This window comes from Miniopterus schreibersii, assembly GCF_964146895.1.
Source record: "Miniopterus schreibersii genome assembly, chromosome: 9".
Lineage (NCBI taxonomy): Eukaryota > Metazoa > Chordata > Mammalia > Chiroptera > Miniopteridae > Miniopterus > Miniopterus schreibersii.
Window position 1 is genome coordinate 47,320,480 of NC_138118.1, and position 21,987 is coordinate 47,342,466.

Sequence of the window (21,987 nt, forward strand, 5' to 3'; positions counted from 1 at the left end):
TCTCTCTCTCTCTCTCTCTCTCTTCTTTCCTCTTTCTCTAAAATCAATAAAAGCATGTCCTGGGATGACAATTAAAAAATCCTAAACAAGCCAAGGATGTGAGGATGAGATTTTAATCCTGCAGTGCGTTTCCACCTTCCATGTTAGAACTTCTGCTGTGTCTTGATCTCCATTTCTTTATACTTATACTTTTTATTTCCCCAAATTTGTGAGAACATGGCATATTACTCATTTTTTATATCTCCCCACAGTTCTGAGAGTAAAGTATTCAATGAATACTTGATTATTGAAGCATAAAAGGTATTAAGAACTCTGCTGAAATCTTTTCTTTTTTTTTCAGTTTAATGAACATTAATACCCTGAATTTATACCCTATAATATCTAGCTAAAAATGACTTCTTTATTCTTACTCTATCATTGCAAAGTCATTCTAACTATACAATCCTTTAAAGACTTTTCAGTTGTTTATCCAAAAGAAGAAGAATGAGATACATAGCCGATTATTTAAAAAATTTTGATGAAAATAATTTCTCAATGGCTTGCTGTCCTATTTTATCCACCAAAATTACTTTTACAAAGAGTTGAAGAGGGTGGGGAAAAGGTATTATGTCTACTTTTCCCCTACCAGCTGGGTGCATAGTTCTTGGCCTCTGTGCTCATCAAAGAGTAAGCAGATTTGAGATCCTCTGAGATCGCACATAATTTAAAACTTGCTATTCATGCTTCAGTGATAAAGTCGGAAATAAGACCCTGGCGGAACACCAAACCAAAGGAAATCAGCAGACCGTAAATGGGAGCGCCAGGGACCAAACCTTTCTCATTAGGCTAGGCTTCTTGATCCATTTACTCAGGCTCATATTATCCTGTGTATTTCCCTCACAGATTATACATCCATGCCATTCAGATTCCTGTCCTCTAACATTGGGCAGAAATGACCTGTTACATGGTGGAAAGAGGTACAATGAATGTATATACAATATTAAAAGCTTTTGTTGTCTAATATTTATAAAGTGCAATGAAATAATTTTAGAGGAGCTTCAAACAGGATGACAAGTGCACACACAATATTTTATTTTATGACTGAAATTTCAAATGGTCCCCACTGCATTAAATGAGAAGCAGAAGCTTCTGGTACAAATGATTGGCATCTGGCTCTGGGCTGCTTTTGGAGCCATCACTTTTATGATTGTGAGATAGGAAGACTTGGCTAACATTTACTCCCAGCCCTAAATTCTTCAGTGCCTGCATTGAAGGCTCCAAGAAAAATCTAAATTTAGTTCTCATGATCAGATTAAACTTAAAAATCCCAAGCATTTCTTATTTGGTGACAAACAAAACTAGCAACCTCCTCCCCCCCCTCCCCCATCCCAAATACATTCCTGATTTTCCTTAGGGTCAATGGGGAAAAAATAGTCGATAAAATTTAACTAAAAGCTATAAGCTTTTTTTTTTTTTAGAGTCGACAGTCTTTTTTTTTTTTTTTTAAAGAAAGATTTAGATCAGCTGGTACTTTTGAGACACTTTTTGAATCTCAGAACATAAAATCACACCAGATCATTTCAGCCTCAATATAACTCCTGGCAGGGCTTCAGCTATTATGAGTATAACCCTTGTTTTATGTGGCTTTCACTTACGCCTACTTTCATAAATGGCTCTAGATTTCTCGTAGAGCTCATATGGGTCAGGCTTCCTTGGGTCAAAGGCCTCTGTTGAGTCAGGAAAGGAACTCCTGTGAAGGGCAGGTGGGAAGGGCAGGTTCTGCGGTATGGCCGGAGCAGATAAACTTGTCTGAGGACTGCCTTGATTCTCCCACCGGTCCATGATCTGGAAAGTGAAAGAGAATAGAGAGAATGACTGACAAATTCTTTCTTGCTGTTTCCTTTGTCACATACCACAATCCTCAACTTTAAGTTAGACTTTCTTGCCCTGTAGACTTTTCTTTGAAACATTTTAAAACTTTGGTGTGTCTTGAGAGAAACGATTCTATGTCTATATAAAAAGGTACCATAAACTGTTATAAATATAAGTGGTGCCTAAATTTTGAATGCAAACTTATATAACCTTGTCACCTGTAGGCTGGTAATTTTTAGCAAATCACTTAATCTCTCTGAGTATTTTTTCCCCCCCTATAAAATAAAGGTAACATGTATCTCAAGATAATTTATGTGCAAGTGCTTAGAAGTGTATGGAATTATTCCTTTTCTAATATGGTCCTAATATATGACACAATTTTTACTAAAACAGAAGAAAAAGTAGTCTGCACATGTTCGTTTGACACCTATACATATCCCGACAATCTCTTATACTTGAACACTCAATCACTTTCCTTACAGTTTATAAGTAATAACACAACCATCTGGGATTTATGAATTGTTCAAAGTCTTCTATGAAGCCTCATTTACCGCTGATCTGGTGATTTCTTCCCCCAAATACTGCTGCCGTTGCTACCACATAATTCATTAAAGGCTTATGGACGTTTGCCAGTTTACCATGTCCTTCAACATACATTGTCTTCTTTGATCCTCACCATAGCCTTGTGAGGTAGATAAAGCAGAGACTAACATCCTTTGATGTAGGAAAAAGCCAGGTTCACTGAGATCGCCTCTTGGCACCGCCATCTTCACCTTTATTCAATGATCAACTGATTCCTCATTCAAACTTGCCTTTTACTTTCTTGCTTTGAATAAACCTGCTTTATGTAAAGATTAGATCAGGTTACTCTCTTGCCCAAAATCCTGCATTGGGTCAGCATGGTCCTCAGAAGAAAGGCCAAACTCCCTAGTGGGACATGAGGCAGATTCTACTACCTTTCTTATATCTGCTGATGGTCTGTCCTCTCATTCCCTAGGATCCATCAGGTTCTTTCCTGTCTGTGAACCTTTGCATTCTTTCTTAATTTCTCCTTCTATCTGAAAAGTTTACCCATTTTCTGCTCTTCCAAATCCCCTCATTTTATCTGGCTATTAGATTCAGATGAGGCATCTCCTCTTACAGAAGGCATTCAGTGACCATTCCTGATCTGGCTACATGTCCCTCCTACCCTCTCCTATCCTCTCACCACTCATTATACCTGACTGTAATTACAAGTCTCTTCAAACAGATCATGTTGGGGACAGAGGCTGCAGGGGATGCAGATTTTCTCATTGTTGTATTGTCAACACATAGTAAGTCAGAAAAATGTCTGGTGAATGAATGAAATCATCAAAAAAATATGGTCACTTGTTCTTTTTTCTAAAACCAGCTTTGATATACACTATTTTAAGCTCGACAGAATTGTAACTTTCTGTCCCCTACTGTATGGTCTTGCTTTTGTTTTCATGCTGGCTATATTTTGGTCAGGGCTTCAATGTCAGCTAGCTCTCATCTATCAATGATAAATATTTTAAAGAAGGAGGGGGTGTGAGATACCATGTACTGTACAGATCACTGTGTAACACAAAGGTCCCTGTGACCTGCTCACCTACATCAGACTGTGGCAGGGGTCAGGTGGACCAGCAAATTAAGAAAAAAATGGGTTACTGACAATCTTTTCAATAAGATTGGTGTTATGATCTAAATGTTTGTGTCTATGATCTAAATGTTTGTGTCTCCCCAAAATTCATATGTTGAAATCTTAACACCCAAGGTGATGGTACTAGGAAGTGGGGCATTTGGGAGTGATTAGGTCATGATGGTGGAGCCCTCATGAATGGGATTAGTGCTCTTACAAAGGACTCTCAGAGAACTCCTCAGTCCCTTCTGCCAGGTAAGGTTACAGAGAAAAGCTGGCTATCTAGGAATTGGGCTCTCACCAGACATTGAATCTGCAGGAGCCTTGATCTTGGACTACTCTGTCTCCAGAACTGTGAGAAATAAATTTCTGTTGTATGTAAGCCACCCAGTCTATGGTATTTTGTTGTAACAGTCTGGAAGGACTAAGACAAGTGGCTTCATTTTCATTTGTTTTCCGTATGTGCCACTGACAAAGACTTCATTTGAACAAAGGCCCTATAACTAACAAAGATGGAAAACCCTTAGTCGAGTTCAATTCCTTAATACTATACATAATCTCTAGAAGTGCAAAGAGGTCTAGTAGCTGTCAGTGGCAGATCCCGGGTCAGAACCATATATGACTGAAGGCTTTTTTACATAATAATACATTGAAAAGAATAATTGGTAAATGTGCTTAGAGTTTTGGCTTATTTTATGCCTTTTGCCCCCATTTAGTAAAAATCTTGAAATCTATACTTCATAATTCATTTGATAGCAAAATTCATCTAGGATGCCATTCTGAGTCTCTTTGGTCATCCATCCTGGGTATCTTTGCTATCATGGGAAGATCCACATTTGTGGCTAAAGGCATATTCATTTCTATTTTTCACTTTGACCTTAGATACCACATGGATGCATTCTGGCTGTTACTTCCCCCTCCTGTTCCCAAATATAAGATATTAAATTCTAAAAAGTCAATAAATTAGGAACATGATCTGAGTAGCTGTCGTATCTCACTTTGTCATCATAGGGATGCAGCAACTCTCTAGGTCTTTCTCCCATCTTTCAGTCAGGGTTATTCGATACCCACAGAGTTCTTGCTGGTATATGTATTGTTCATGTACAGTCATTGGAGCAAACATGCTTCAGGTGAAATATTAGCATTTGTAAAAAAAATTCTTAAAACTACAGAACAAATAATGCTTTGGGCACTCTTTGGGAAAGTTTCTGTGGCAGATTGACAAATTCTACAATTTTGTTAGCACAGAGATGGGGGAATTAGTCGAGTTCAGTTCATGCTTAGTAAAGCATTCACAACACCTTGCGGTGACATTCATCAACCCTCAAGTCACTCCGCCAGGGTTTCTTAAAAGACTGCTGAGCAGCAAATCACTGTGCCCATGAAATTACTGAAACAACAGATTCACAGTCTTGCAACCCTATACCCAAATTGAGTTATTAGTTGGCTGCCACCCAGAAGATCATGGAGTAAGCCACAGCCCTGGGGTCAGAGATCACCCCCTGCTCACTGGGGCTGTGGTGCTGGTCTGACAGCACCTTTTGAAGGGTGCCCTCTGTTGACTTCTCCCTTCTTAGACAACTTGGTCTTTGGACTTTTGCTTTCCAGTTGGGACTCTGTGCTCACTTGTTCCTCTTAACCTTCATGAACCTAGATTCTGATCCTGTCCCCTTGTCCAGGCCATAGGCCTCCCTTGATCTTCCTGGCCATGACTTGCCTAGAGTTGTGCTATTGGCCAGGCTTCTTCTCAACAAGGCTTCTGATTGGGCCTTGTCCAGTCCCAGTGATGTCCATACCTACGCTGATATTTATAAACATCTCACTAGAGTAAGGAAAAATGGAAGAGAAGTTGTTTTCTATATCTGGAAGAGGTTTATCTCTGCTGGCCTTGGTGAATGAATGAACGCCTGACTGTATGAGAGGGCAGCCACCTAAATATCACTGAACCAAGTAGACATGCAGTCTACAACAGGGCATCAAACGGTAAAATGGAAAAACCCAATCATGGTGTGGTTAATTTTTTAAACCCAACCTTCTTATTCTAGGATGCACACTGGGAGGAGAGGGCTTGTGAATAAATGCAGGTTCCCCCCAAACCTCATGAAATACTCTATTTAGAAACTGTTCGCTCCTATAGAAGCTGGGGCAGTTTAAACATACCTGCTCATTATTTTAAGGCAGGGCCGGGGGATAAATGCATTTGGCTTGATTTTGTACACGAAGAATGAACTTGGATCCCTTCCAGAGGAAGAGAATGAGAACTCACTACAATTAGCGAATTACTTGTTAAACGGGAAGTGACTTTCTTGACTAGGACTGACTTAAGATGTGGATCAGTAGGACAGAAGAAGGTCAGGAAGCAACACAGGACCAGGAGGAGAGAGTGTATAAACCCACATGCTGTGGGTATATATTTATATATTTGTTTAAATGAGTAGTTTAGCAAACTATGTTCTTTCATAAAGTGATTAATTTATTGAGTTTATGCATAAAGGGTCTGCATTCTAGGATGATGGCAGGTTATACTTAGAGCTCAACATGTAGAGCTCTGTTTTAAGCACCTTACATGGATTAACTCACAAACTCTTCACAATCACCACCTGAGTGGGGTGTTATTATTGTCCCCATTTTACAGATGTAGAACTTGGGATACTATGAGCTTAAGCAGTACGTTGTAGTTCACAAAACTAGAAGCAAAATTTGAATCCAGGCAGGATGGCCTCAGAGCCTGCACCCTAAATCACACACCATACTGCCTTTATTATAATTCTTAGTCTAAAGAATTTCTGACAGTTAAGTGGATGATATTAAATCGACAGTCATCTGTCTTCACTCAGCCTAGGACCCAGAAGGCCAAGCTTTAACTTTTCATGGCTGTATGGGTTCAGGATTAATTGTAAATTGAGTTCTATAAAACCTTTTTTGGAATTATTGACTATGGATGTAATTACTTAATGACAGCAAATGCTATAATTATGCCAAATGGCATAATTTGTATAAATGTGGTACATATAAGAAAACCACTAAATTGCATAATTGTAGCACCATGATGAGGTCACAAAGTTCCTTGTTAAATTAGATAAAGGCATGTATAACTATGGAGTACAGATTTAAATTTGATAAAAGGAAAGAATTATTTAGCTTTTGGCTAAGATAAAACAAATTTCATTTTAAACACTTTTAAATACCTCTTTTCAAAATCACATCATTACTAAGTGGTTTACTAAGCCCAAGTAGGTGTGGTTTTCCCATCTGATATTCTCTGGGGGCCAGATGAGCCAAATCCAAAATGAGGACATGCTTGGTGAGGGTGTTCTGCAAGCCCTGGCACCGTCAGTCCCTCATCTCCAGCTCCAGGCTTCATCTCTCTTTGAGAGAAGCCTGGAGCTCAGGCATATTATGGGGCTCAATAACACTTTATTTTCATGTCTTCAAACCATTTTCAAGACATGTTATTTAATTAAACCAGTTATTACACTTGAAAAGTATGCAAAATTATATTATCTCCATTTCTAAAATGAGAAAATCTAGCAGTTAAATATTCCCTCCGTAAAAGAAATAAGAGAAGCATAAAATTAACTCAAGAATTCCCTACTCACTGGCCACATGAGAGGCACTTTCTTCAGAGCTGATTACTGTCAGAGGAAAGAAAAAAAGGAGGTGGAAGATGTGATTCCCTGAGTATTTTTGAACTTGAGTCACTTTGTTGTAGCTCTCTGTTAGTCATGGGTTTTACACATTCCAGTCAGGGTAGTGTATTCTAACACACCATAACATGGGATCCTGGAAAACCAGTCCCAGCTCTTGGGACTTGGAAAATTACTAATTTCAATCTAATGGCAAGTAAAGATTATTTCTAATTGCAAAACCAACTTGGTTAACCAAGCCTTACAAAAAGATTACAAAGTCCATCAGCCTCCTATACTGGCATCAAAATTATAAGATGATTCATAAAGGAAGTAGGTCCAGAGAGGTTATGTGAAGGCAGAGATCGCCAGTATCTGAAGAAGATTCAGAAGCATCACTTTGAGTGATTGTCAGGTTTGGTGGGACACACACACACACACATATTTTCACACACATATATATTTAGCTCTGCATACATTAAGATGTAAATATAAATATACAAATATATTCAGAGCTAAATTTTTCTGGACTCAATCCAATTTGCAGGTCAAGACCTCTAGGCCTGTAATTTGCATTGTTTCCAAAAATTCCATGTTATAAAGACTATAGTATTTCAGACGGGGAAAAATGTTTCTAAAGTATTTTCAGTAAACTAATGAATAGTGTTTATGGTCATTTTGTAAGTATACTTATTAAAAAACAGGCAGCTATGCCTTTATAAGAAAGTAAGATGAGTTATTTGTATTTGTGGGAAAAATACGATACAAACAGACACAGAAGATTTGCTGTTCTGACATCACAGAATCTCAGAAGTGGAAGAGATTTTGAGGTCACCCAATTCACCAACTCTTGCTTAATGAGAGTGCAATAATAACTAGAAATAAAGAAAGAAGCATAATAATTCCAACTTACAGGCTTTGGAGTTTTCCATGGAGAAAAGAAACCTGTAATAAAGAAAACAATATTTGAACTTTGAAAATATACCCTACGGCCACTTATGAATGGCATGATATTAAAATAATTGTGAGTCACCTTAAATTAGTTAGCAGCAAACAATAATAACCACAAAAAATTCTGCCTGGCTGTATAGTTTTTTTTTTAAGGAGTCAGATAATTAGTGAATTGAAGAACATTTCCTTATTTGCAGCTGAGGATTCTGAGGCACAGAGTACGTGAGTAATTATGTGGCAAATGGTCAACCATTGTACAAGATCTAAAATTGGTCATCCTTAGGGATTTCTGTGGCACAGCCTTAGCTGGAGAATAAGAGAGTGAAGAGAGAAGAGAGGAGAGAGGGAGAACATAGAACTTTAAATTTTAATACCTTTGCTTAGTATTTGGAGCCAGGTGGGTACTAGACTTACATAAATTATATAAATGTCTAACTAATGTGCTGTACACCTGAAACTAATATAAAATAATGAATGTTAACTGTGAGATTAAAAAATTAAAAAAGAAGTACTTCTGCTTTATGTACCTGCTTTATGTAGTTAAAAATCGGTCAACAAGACTTTATTAGTTCTACATTTAAAAATAATGTATATAGCTATATCGTGAGTTAGATTCTATTCTAACTTTTATGGGGCTGTTCTCCCACTGAGATCTTCTTTAGAGCAGATATCTATTGTATTACTCTAACATCTTAGTGTTAGCACAATGTTTTGCATGAAGAAGTAGCTCAAAATGTTTGTTGATTGAATGAGTCACATATCATCAAAACCATGTTTTTTTTCAACGTATTGAGCCCTTTCTATTATCACAAATTGTATGGTAATTGGACTGACTCTGTAATCCAAATGACCATTAAGACAATAAAGGACACATTAATTCCCTATTCTTTCTTCCTTTATTATGATTTTATCATATGGTATTAGTTTTTAAAAAAATACTAGTAAAAACAAGCTTAAACATAATGGAGGTGGTGGTGGTGGTGAAGGCTGCTGTATATTGATCCTAGCAAGCCAAAACATAATCTAGTGCACAAAACAAAAGTACTTTCTTTCATGTCATATCTTCCCCTTTTCATCAATTTTACTCATTGCAATGTTAGGTGGCATCTGATAAAATGCCCAATAAAAAATGAAATATTGAAACTATGTCACATACATATAGTATGTTATCTCTTTTAAAAATGGGAATTGTAAAAAATGGGACTTTATGGAAGCCATAACCCATTTATAGAAAATACCTACAGAAATCTGAATGCACAATTATCTAGATGCATAAGCAATCTAATGCAGGCAAAGCATAAATACTAACTGCATCTAAATGCAGTGTTGTGAAGAAATGATGCTTCATTTTATGAAAAGAGTGAACGTCTATAATCAATCATGTTTCTCAGCTTTCCTTGGAACCTAGAGTTACATTTTATATATTTATGTTTATTTATTTATTTATTTATTTATTTATTTATTTTCAATTTTCACTTGAGGATATGTTTTTATTGGTTTTAGAGAGAGAGGAAGGGAGAGAGAGAAAGAAACATGGATTTGAGAGAGAAACATCAATCGTTGCCTCCTGTACATGCCCCTCCTGGGATTTGAACCCACATTGGTAATCGAACCTGAAATCTTTTGATGTATTGGATGATGCTCCAACCAACCAAGCCACCCCACCAAAGCCAGAGTTAAACTTAAAGTTCAAGTGTAATAGCCATCTTATTTAAGGAGATTGGTAGAATTAACTCACTTTTTCACATACTCTATACGTTCTTATCTCTCTTTCCAACTAATGAAAAAAAAATTTGTTTCAAGTGTAGTTTGATTAATTATAAGGATTTATTATAAGGATTTAATCACATCCTCTTTAGAAATATCTCAGAGTAAAAATTACAGATAAATAAATACGTAATTACCTTTGATTCACTCTATACAATGACAATGAAAACAATTTGACCACTAATTATAAAGTTAAAAAAAAATTTAACTTATTGGACAATTAACCATTATTTTCTGCAAAGGATAAAATTTATTTGCTGTTTGATGGAATTGCCAGCAACAAATCTTTTGAGAAACAATGTCATTTACACATTCTCACAATTCCAAAACACTCAACTATTTCCTCTAGTTTCTTTGTGTTATCACTTTACTGAATGCCCAAACGGATTTTTGAGTATTTGCTATTTTACATTTGTTAGGGACTGGGAGTTTCTTAGACTTTGATACAGATGCATTGAAAATGGTTCCTCTATTATGGAGCTCTCATCTCCACATGGGACATTATCTTAAACAATGATTATTTCTCCTATAGAACATGTGTAATCATCTGACCCATCAGCAGTTATGGTGCCAGAACTAAAACGGACTAAGAGGGACACTGGTCAAGGTCAGACAAGGAGAGAGGGGTGTTTAATTTGACCACCTTTCATCATAGGCACTTTGGCTTCCCATTCCTTTAAGGCTGTTTCATTCGGTCTAACCTCAGATCATTGGCATGAACCAGGACTTCTTTACTGCTCCCATTATGGCAGTTTCTGGAATAACTCTAATGCCCAGTTGTGCCCCACAGGCTTTTTCCTGTGTCATTGACAAAAAGAAGCTGCTTGCTGAGGAGCAAGTAATTTTAGGTAGTAAGAAATAGTATCAGAATAGATTTCTTTAAATATAAGTAACTTATGTGATCCTTTGTGTTTCTTTGGCAAATTATCACTCATGCTATAAACATTTAAATTAAGATGAATAGAAAACATCTATTTTGGATACACTCAATTTGACCCTATTAAGCTAGAAGGTCAAGTTTTCTACATGATTAAACTTCAATTTCCTGCTTAACTTCATTGGAAGAACTACAGAAATACTGTAATAGTGTGGGTCAAAGTATTATATATTGTAAATGTGCAATAATTTTTGTAGAGATGGCTCCTCTAGGAAACTTAGTATATTCCAATTAACATTAAAATCCCCTAAACAAAATAAAAACTTTTAAATCTTTATTTCTGCAATTTTTCTTTTTCTGAAATCATTCTGGTTGGGGATAGATCCCACAAGCAAGTTAGGCTTGGTTTGCTGAGGCTATTACTTTTGGGCTTCTCGCCACCCGTCTTCACAGGGAAGCAGGAAGAGGGATATAGACATATTTTTCTTAAGCCTTTTTGAGCTGACAGTCCTCCTTATAAAACAAAGTTCATAGAAAAGAGTTTTTTCTCTAAAATAACAGTAACATGCCTTTATGTTTTAGTGTATTTCTGGCCTTTGTTTCCCCTACTTCTATAGAAAGCTGTATAATTCCCTTATGGGATTAAAATTTCTTTATAATGGCCCATATTTTCCACACTGATCATTTATTGGTGTGTATACAAATGCAAAAATATTAATCCTGATTCTTAAGACCACAAAAGTTGAGGACCTTGAGGTACATTTATAAGCTAACTAAAACATGAGTAGAAACATTAAAGGAAAAAAGTAAAATGGAAATATTTAGATGTAGCTAATAAGAAAATTTAGATGCACTTAATAAAAAAAAATCACAAAACTGAATTAGGTTTCTAAAATCTGTCTTCTTTAGAACTGGAAATAAAACTTAAATATGTTTTTAATTCTGTACCTAAAAGCACAGTGAGATGGATAGAGAAACAGAAGCACAATGCAAATAGACAAGAAGTTCTGGCATTTAAAAATGGAGGCAAAGACAATTAAAACAACTTTTAATAAACTATTGGTATATGGTTGCACGAGAAATTATAACATGCCCAGCTAAATTTTAATTTCAGATAATTAATGAAAAATGTCTTCTATACTGTACGAGACATATTGCATAGGACATACACTAAAAATTATTTGCTATTTGTCTGAAATTAATTTAACTGGAAATTCTGTATTTTTATTTGCTAAATCTGACCACCCTATAGAGGTAACATTTATATGTCCTAGCAACCATTTAAAAATAAAAACACAACAGTAACATCTATTATGGGTAATATCCATTCAACTCAGTAAAAAACCCAGAAAATATTTCATATTTCCTTTTCTTACACTCCCTCCAATATTTGATTGACAGCACTCTTGCTACAGAGAAACTGAGAACATTTCCTCTGCTACACTCATCACTGGGATCAATTTGGAGTAACACTGGGCAATTTTTTGAGATTCCTAAGAATTTCCCCAAACAGAACTAAATCTTTCAACATGCCTCCACACTCCATTTGATATGTTGGGCTCCCATTTGCAGGATGTAAAATGGTTTCTTCTTCAACTGACGTATTTGTTGTGCTACAACCAATGACTCTGGTTTTGAAGATTAACATTATAGTTTCAAGTATTTTATAGGGGATTCTACAATTACTAAAAATGATAGAGATGCAGGGGGGAACACTTTCTATTTCTCCTTTTCTTTAAGTAATGGAAAAAGAATAGGATCACTTTGAAAGAAAAACTTGTTGCACTGAAGATGTCCACACCCTTGATTATCAAAAGCTGTGTTCTGTTTTGCTTAAAAAAGGACGACAAAATGATGTGAATGTACTCAAAGTCACTGAGCTGTACATTTAAATATAATTGATACGGCAAATTTTATGTTATGTATATTTCACTAGGGTTAAAAAGCAAAGCAGTAAAGACGATGACAAAGAACAAAGGGAGAACAGGAGTGTGTGCGTGTCGTATGAGTGGGAGAGAATAAGAGGGAGTGAGAAAGAGAATGCTTTTCACAGTCCCGGGGAACCTCGCTGGAGGGCAGGGTACGCCCCTGAGCAGCCACGAAGGCCCTTCCACCTCTTCAGTTATTCTTTCTCATAAAAGATTGCAAGCAAAAAGGAAACCCGTGCTCCTGCTACAGTTCTGAAAGTATCTCAGGGACTGTGAGAAACTCTTCCAATAGAGGGAATCTTTTCTTTAAAGTTTCCCAAAGGGGAAAAAAAGCCCCAATATTTTCAGAATATCCAGTTGGGGCTAATTAGTGGGAAAAATACCACTAACATGGTTAATCTTTAAGGATCCTCCCATTTTCCCGCAGGCTGGCAAATTTTTCATAAAAAATTCAGCCTTAGGTAAATGTAAGCCGGCAGGGTAATGAGTTAATTTCCATTAAAACTAGTTCAATGTCATTAGCTTTCTTCTGGTTTTTGACTGATTCATGTATTTCTTATTAAAATTCATTAAATGGGCTGAACCCTGCAGTTCCTTTAGATAATTTGTTTAAGCTATTTGAAGTCAGTAAAAGGGCAATTCTTCTTAATGAAACTGACCTGGGCCAAGAAACGACCTTCCATTAGGCAAGCATGGAAGATACGCTATGATATGTGGCAGCCAAACCTCATATCGGCACGTTTCAGCCAAGCAAAATAGTCAGTTTGCAAAGAAAATGTCAAATTGGTTGCCATCTTTAGCCTGAAGATCTGTTTTTCTGTGGCTTTCTCTATAATACTTTAACAATGATTCTTTCTCCATCTTTTTAAAAAAAGTGTTTTTCTTACAAACACTACAAAGTGTTTTCAAATGGCCATTTCCCCCTCGCTTTGTTCCTTATGGACAGAATAATCCGACCGTTTCAAGTAATCCTGATGAGTATCTAGAAAGGATAAGCCTACACAAGTTGCTTTCTGATAAATGAAGCAGGCCTGGTGGGTAGCTCAAACAGGAATAAAGGAATGGACTGGAAGAAGAACTGTCTCCAGGAGGCTAAAACTCAGCGTGAGGTGAGGTTTGCAGAAAATATTAGCAACTACAAAGGGCCTTTTCTTTACGGCCTAGGCAAGACCAAGAGCAATGAAGAGAGAAACTGCTCTGTATGTTAATGGCACACTGTGGACAGCTGGCAAAGAAAATGTGGAAGGATAGCGGTGTTTGCAAATAAAAAATTCCAGTTCTGAGAGTAATATATTTTTTACAATATTGAATGTATAATGATAAATGATGAAGTATTCTGTTTTCTTTTGAGAAAAAAATCTAGAAACATTTTTAAATAATTTAAGACAAGTTAGATGTCTGTTTTGGAACTTTACATCAACATTAAATGAATATTTATTGAGTTGTGAGTGTCTCACAAGCACCATGAATTCAACACAGCAAAAGTGGAATCTTTGACCTTTCCCCCCAAATCTTCTCTTCTGTGGTCCCTATTTTGATAGATTTCACTTGCTCCTCTAAGTTTTTAAGACAGGAACATGAAAGTCATTCTTAATATTCCCCCTTCCTCTAACTTCCTTATCACTAAATTCTGTCTATTCTACCTCCAAAATCTATTTCAAATTCACTTCTCTCCATCTCCACAGCTGCCATTGTAACCCCTCCCCCACTCCATCATTTCTTGCGTGACCAGAAGCAACAGCAAATTTGCTGATCTCGCAGAATCTGATCATGCTTAAAATCCTTCAGGGATAGAACATTTAGGGTAGAATACAAAACCTACAAGTCCCTACATAAATTGTTCCCTCCCAATTATTGTTCCCTCTAAGTTACTTAGTTCCAAGACACCTCATGGGTTCTCCTCTTTAATCACTTAAGTTCCCTGACCAAGACAGGCTTTCTAACCACAGGGCCTTTTCACAATCTCATTTCAGTTGCCCTCTCTTTGTCACTCTTCACATAGCTATCTCTAACTCCTTCTGTATGTGTCAGCTGAAATATCTCTCCTCAGGAAAGATGTCCCTGACCTTTCATTAAATCAAAGTTCTCTATATATTTTCCTTTATATGGCACGCATTAATCACTAGTTGTAATTATGTTTATGAAATCATATTCATGTAATTATATTAGTGAAATTATTAGTTTAATGCCCATCCCCCAACTAGAGTATAAGTTCCATTTGGAGAGGGATAATTTCTATTTGCTCACAATGTACTCGCAGTACTTAGCACAATGCTGACAGTAGATACTTTAATAGACACATTTGATGAATTAATAATAGTAGTGAAGGATAAGGAGAGTAGAAGAGACAAACTCATGAGATGCTTAGGAGAACTGATGAAGCATGGTGATTTGCTCATGGTGGAGGAGTAGTATAATGGAGAAGATAAAATTTATAATGACCTCTGTCTTGGAACCTGAATGGATAATGGTGTCATTAGCTGAGGTGAGAAGCATAGGAAAAAGACTTCTTAGAGTGGAGTCTAGCAAGTTAGGTTATGGGAAAAATGAGTTTGGGGTACTTCTTGGGAGTTTGGGTTCAAGTAATTTGAACTACATTTTGAAGTTTGAACCAAAGTGAGTTTGGTTTCAGTCATGTGGTAGTTGGCTTTATTGTCTGGTAGTCAGTATGGGTATCAGGTTAGAGATCTAATGAGTCAAGTTAAACTTAAAATAATGCAACGAAGTTGTATAGCGTGAAAAGAGAACTCCTTAGGGTGTGCAGAAGAATGAACGTAGTGTCTGAGAAGTAACAGAGAACCAAGTAAAGAGAAAGTTTCAAGAGCTGTAAAGAAAAATATTCATAAAACAAGGCTTTCAGTGGTTTGTCCAATAGCAGGGTCTCCAGCAGCCTCAGTGGAGGCAGTTCAGTTGCTACAACAGAGGCAGAGGCAGATTTCAGTGGGTTTGATTGCATGGGAAGTGAGGAAGTAGGACTGAGAAATAGTTATAAGGTTGAAGAGAGTGTCATAGTGACTATGGGGGCATATAAACCCCATGAAGGGAAACTGTCTTTTGGTATAAGCATGCTTACATTCAGATGAGAAGGTTCCCAAGCAGAGACAGTGTGTGAAGATTCAGGAGGAAAGGGGGTAATTGCTGAACATATTTCTTGAGGAGACAAGAGAGGATGGAATGTAAGGCACAAGGGAAGACATTACTCTTAATGGAGAGAGAAGAGCATCCAAAGTCCTTATCGAGAGGCTGGGGCGCATCTATGCTGGGGGACCTCAGGGGTTTGCCCTAAGAGCCAGGATGGAAAACTGGGCAGGAGAACTTATGGTGGCTGAGAATGGTGAACTCAGTGAGGGTTTATAAGGGTTGATTAAGCAGGGAAATTGGAGGAGAGAAAAGGCATAACCTGTATGGCAATGTTGGGTTCAGGGGAGTGAGGCAAAGATATAAACCAAAAACTATTTCTGAGACAGCACAATGGAGAAGTTATGCACACAGCATGTGGGGTAAAAATGACCTGGGTACCAGTCCCAGCTCCACCTCTCACTAGTTTTGGGGTCTCGTATATGCACGGGAGAGCTTATACTACCAGCACTAACTCTTGGACTCTCAGTGAGACTCTGGGTTTGCTCTGTGGGTCGGATCTGGGTGACTGTGAGCAAGCTCCCATTCTCTCTAAGGCTCAGATTCCTTATCTGTTACAAAGTAAAAATAATAAGAAGAATTATTTTAGTGAGAACTGAATAATAATGCACTTTATATTTTATCAATATAAAATGGTGTACCATTCCATTTAATGCTTTTGATGCATTCTGAATTCTTTTTCTACAAAATAAAGGCCTGCTTTTCAGAATGGTGTTCAACAGTTTATTGTCACAATAGATGCATATTATTTTTTTCACTTAGTTGTATTAGGTCTTTTGCTCCTTTAAGCTTCCTTTTAAGTTCTTTTAAGCTGCCTTTTGCTATATGGAATATGTTTTGTTTTGATTTGCTTAAAACAAAGCAAATCATTGTTTTCATCCCATTAATGTTTTCCATGAAGTTCCTTCTGATCCTGGTTAAAGGAGTAAGGTAACCCACTTAAGCACACTCAATAGTCCTACTCTAGTATAAACTGTACTCTCAGTTTATGGTGATCATGTTATAATTGTTCTTTTATGAACTGTTTTTAACTTTACATTTTCCTGTAACTATTTATACAATGATTGCTTAGGCTTAACCAAGTAAACTGGTTTTAATGCTCACCATAATTTCTTTTATACCACTATTTCCCCATTTTGGGATTGTGAATTTTGGTTCTCTATTAGTAAGTGTCCTCAAATTTTCAGAAACAGTCTATGTTTGATGTCATAGGTAGAACAGTGGTCTGCTAAAGACGTCTACATCTTAATCCTTGGAACCTGAGCACACGTTACTTAATATGACAAAAGGGATTTTGTGGACTTGACTAAGATTAAGGACTGTGAGCTGGGGAGAGTGTCTTGAATTATCCAGAAGGGCCCAATCCAATCATACAGGTCCTTAAAAGTGGAGAACTATTCCTGGCTGCAGACCGAGAAAGATGGCAGTGTGGAAGGAATCACTTTGCTATTGCTAGCTTTGAAGATGGAGGGAAAAAAAAGGTCAAAAGCCATGGGATATGGGAGGCCTCCAGAAACAAAAGGCAAACAAATGGATTCTTTCCCAGAAACCTCAGAAGAGAACGCTGCTCTGCTGACATGTTGATTTTAGCCCAGTGAGACCTGGATTGGATTTTTGACCTATAGTGCTGAACAATAATAAATGTGTTGTTTTATACTGTGTGTAGTAACTTATTATGGCAGTGATAAACCTAAATATGTGGTATCTTTTCCAAGAACTTGCATGTGAATTCTAGTTTCATTAATGAATTCTTAGATCACAATTGTTTTCAAACTCTGTGGGATTTTTCTGTTGTTCCCTGACATTTAGTAATACAAAGGACAAGCCTGGATCCACTTAATTTTTGTTTATTTGCAAGTAACCTTTCATTTTCTTTCTTGAATAATTGTATAGTATCTTCTTTAACCTTTTAAATGTATTACAAATTGCTAGAATATGCCTAGGTGTGAATTTCCTTTAACTAATTCTTTCTGGAAAATAGTGAGCACATTTGTTTCAGGTTTTCTTTGAAGTCTTTCTACTTAAGAGGTAGTCTAAGCCCCTACCTGCAGCATCAGCTTTACCTGGGGGCTTGATAGAAATCCCAAATCCCAGACTCCAGACCTATTGAATCAGATCTGTAATTTAACAAGATTCCCAGGAGACTGACATGTACATGTGAGAAGTACTGCTCAGAGGATATTCTGTTATCTGTGGATTTCATCTTGACTGCTTCTTTTTTTTAGTTTCTGTCTTTAACATCTTTGACCTTTTAATTTCTTCAACCATCAGTATTTATCAAAAGTGGGCCATGCCTCTCCCTCTCTGCCAAAGGCTTATAGTCAAAGCTCTTGGTTCATACATCATTTCCTTCTGCTCCTCTAGTAACTCTGGCAGTGCCCCCACCCCCAGCTTGTTCCCATATTTGAAACTCTGTGTGAAGAACAAACAGCATTAATAGTAGAAGAGTGTCTTGCATGTGACTGCTGCTGAGATGAGTAAAGCTTGAGACCTGTTGCTCTGTAACTGCAGAACTCCTCAACTTGATCTCTGCATCATTCATTTCTTGAAGTATTAGTTTTACCTCTCTCTGATTCTAATGAACATTTTAATTTTCTGAGGTAATTCCAAACTCCCAGGTTTGTTTAATATGGCCTTTTTCCTTCATCAAGCACCACTTTGCCTGATTTTTGCTTTTCAGGCTGCTCTGCTCATTTCTGTTTTTTAAACCTTTTAGCACCTGAGGATTCCAAGCACGTTTTCTCAGTTTCTTCTGTTTTCTTCAGTAAATTCCTTTTGCAGTCATGCTCTTACTCCCAGTCTTCAAGGCTAATTGTGATTGCTCCTTTCTTATATGCTTACCTATTTTGTTAGAGGCTCTATGCTGGCCTTTAAATTTTTTCCATTCATTTAAAAAGGGAAGATTTATTCAGCATCAGGCTCATGGCCTCCATGGTGCCCATCTGAGTGATGTGTGAAATAATACCCATTTTGGATTTCACACGATAGTGAATGCATGTGCACAGTTTGTAACCACACTTCCATTGGCAATGGTGTCCTATAGCTTTGCTGGACGGTGGGAGGGCCTTCTCTTAACACTACTTTCTAATTTTGTTTGCTTGTTTTGGGGAGAAAAATTAGTGTGAAAAATTTGAGATGGTTTCTATATATTACTCCAAGGCTTCTTTCTTATAGCTCTGTCTCCATCTGCTGTGCTCAATGTAATTGTGCCACCTGCCCCAGGAGATAATTTGCCACCACCATCTCCTGTCTACTTTCTGCTATGCTGTGGTCTGGCACCTGAGATTTCAGAACTGGTTGAAAGACAATAGTTATGAAAAACAGTGACTTGATTATATAGTGGGGAGGAGGTTGAACACAACACTCGCTGTCTTATAAAGCAGCCCCTAGGCAGATTTACCATTGCTAGAATCTGTGAATCCCTGGCATAGTCCTTTCTAGGGCTTCTTGGCACCTTCCTCGGATGGTGCCAAAAAGCGTATAAGAGATTCTTTGGCCTGATGTCATTTTAAATAGAAATTCTTAGTAGCATAATCTGTTAATGTAAAGAATAATTTTATCTCTATTATATACACATTATTTATAAACTAAGGTCTGAAATACAGACAGAACTGATACTTGTTTATTTCCCATTTTGACTAACTTAACCAGCTAAGGCTTGAAATAATAAACCTTCATTTAAGGCTCTGGCATCCCTGATTAGCATCATTTAAGGGTGAGAAAGTATAAATATCGAATGCATTTTTCAATAATCAAAGTCATAAGACAGAAATAAAAATAAATTTGTTTGCTTTGTGGGGATCTTGGTGTAACTGAGTTTGCTTGTTTCTTTCTCTCTTCCCCCCTTTCTTATGCCCAGGTTCTCCAGTGGGGCTTCCTAGAGAGGAAGGAAAGATGGTTTTAGTGGGTCTGCTGTGGAATGCAGAGTCAGGCCCACAGCTCAGCTGTTGGGTCATCAGCGGGAACTTCACCGACTGCAGTTTGTGAATCAATGTTTTACATAACGTAAAAGATGCCATTTTAGTTTTGGATTCTCCCACAAGCAGACCCTGAGATGAGGACTTGGGTGACCTTAAGAAGCACAAACGAATGAGGAGCGTGAGCCCAGGAAGGGAAATGATAATGAGCAGACAATCACTGTGAGCACCTGGGGCACAGGGGAGCCTTGGGGAGCCCTGGGGACACACACAGAGCCTTCCTACCGAGGAATGGCGAGGCAGGGCGCCTGTCCTCCGACCCTCCTCTCCCACAGGGGGTAAGGGTGGTTGCTCGCTGAGTATTGCTCCCCGAGTGTTAACTCTCCCACATTTCTGGTTGTCCCTGCTTAAGGCTGAGGAAGCATGGCTAGTGCCCGAGAAAGTTCTAGGCAGAGATGAGACTGTGGTGTTTGAGGTGGGGCCCTGACAGCTTGCTGGGAACGTCCACAGCTGTCTGTGTACCTGGGCGGGCTCAGAAGATGCCAAGTGGCAGAGCTTGTTGACGAAAAGAGGAGAACCAGATCTGTGGTGGGCAGAAAACCTAAATAAATATGCACTTGAAGTGGTTATTCTGGGGAATGAAGGATTTACATGGTGTTAAAGTGGGGATGACAAATGACTTTCAACTCTCATGTTAGCTCTGACCAACCGGCTGCCTGCAGTATGTGTTGAGGAGAATTCTCAAAAGGCTCGGCAGGAGATCGCATCTTTGTCAATTAACCTCTCACACTTGGGAACGGGAGGGCAGAAGGGAGGCCTGTGAGCCATGTATGTGCCACCCTGCCTTAAAGTGGAGACTACGTTTTATTCGTATAAGAGCTGAGTGGTACATCTTTAATGAAATATAATAAATTCTTCAACAGAGTTGACCTTTCAGAATGCACAGCATGTGGAGTATCTTTGGTTAATGGGAGAATTCTCCAATTATTAATGTTATGAATAAGTCTGGGGTGATCTTCACAGACACAGCAGTTTAATAAGCATTAGCTTTGTCACTCTGCTATGTTTCAAGTAAACATGCTAGTTTTTTTTCCTCACTGATATGTAAAAAATGAAATAGTCATAGGATTAACTGGAAAATATAAAAGAAGTCGAAGGCAGACAATGCACAAGTGTCAGTGCCTTATCACAGCATCAATGTTGAGACAAGTATAATTCATTGGGGGGGGGAGGGGTGTGTGTGTGTGAGAGAGAATATTTAAGTTTTATTCTTTTAGCAGATTTCAGTTATACAATATAGTGTTAACAACTATGGATGTGTTAGTTAACGAGATGGAAGGAATCCTTTCACAATGTATACCTATACTAAGTCATCACGATGTACAGTTTTTGTCAATTATACCTCAATAAAACTGGAAAAAGAAAAGCCTTGGGGGGAAAAATAAAGTCATTAAATCAAGTAGGGGAAAAGGTGTCATTCATCTGTCATATTGTCTCAATGAGGAACATTTCACCATTTACCCTGGGACATGAATTGAACTTCTGAGTCCAAGAATAAGTACAATATTAAATACATCTCCATAACTTGCAATTGAAATTGATTTCAAGTCCTGTAGTTATTACTTCCTAAATATTCATCAATTCTCATCTTCAATGATGCATCTGAGTCCAAACTACCATCAGGTCCTGCTGGAGCCACTGCAACCAACCCACCTACACCTACTCGCCTCTATTCTTCACACTGTGGTCAGTGTAATCTTTTCCACATTGCTCCTGTACTTAAAACCCTGGAACCAGCTTCCCAAGGCTTGGGGAAATCCCTTACAGATCCTTAATCTGTTCCTCACCCATCTTCCAATGTCACCTTGCTCTGGACTCCCACCTGCTTTGCTTTACCTACTCCAGGGTCAGGGACATTATTTCAGTTCCTCCACCCTCCAGGCTCCCTCTCACCATAAGGTATTTGAACCTGTTTTCCTGCCCTCATCCCCTGGTTAACTCCTGTTTATTGTTTAGATCTAGGCCCCAGGGTCACTTCTTCAGAGAAGGCATCCTGAACTTCTCTAAACCAAATCCCACAATCAGAGGCTGTCATTGCTCAAACGTCTCCTGAACACTCCTCTTTCCTCCCTTTTGCCTGGTTGATGTCACTATGGTAAAGGGATGACTACTTTCGATGACTTTTTCTCTCCCCCATGAGTCTAAAAGTTCCCTGATGGCAGGGGGTTGATATTTATTTTTGTTCATTATTGATTCTCTAACTTCTAGTACAGTACCCAGTATAAGCAAGTGC

At 37.9% G+C, this 21,987-nt stretch overlaps 1 protein-coding gene across 4 annotated transcripts in view; it reads right to left on the reverse strand.

Annotated features, from left to right (window-relative positions):
* MAGI2 (membrane associated guanylate kinase, WW and PDZ domain containing 2) overlaps positions 1-21,987 on the reverse strand; it is a 1,283,361-nt gene that overhangs the window by 163,768 nt on the left and 1,097,606 nt on the right. For 3 of the 4 annotated variants that reach the window (XM_081147188.1, XM_081147190.1, XM_081147189.1), the window contains 2 exons: positions 8,030-8,061; positions 1,635-1,824 (listed from right to left, as the gene is read on the reverse strand). In XM_081147188.1, coding sequence (XP_081003314.1) covers positions 1,635-1,824; positions 8,030-8,061 — 222 coding nt within the window. The remainder of the gene's footprint in view (positions 1-1,634; positions 1,825-8,029; positions 8,062-21,987) is intronic. The other variant, XM_081147187.1, reaches the window with a different exon arrangement.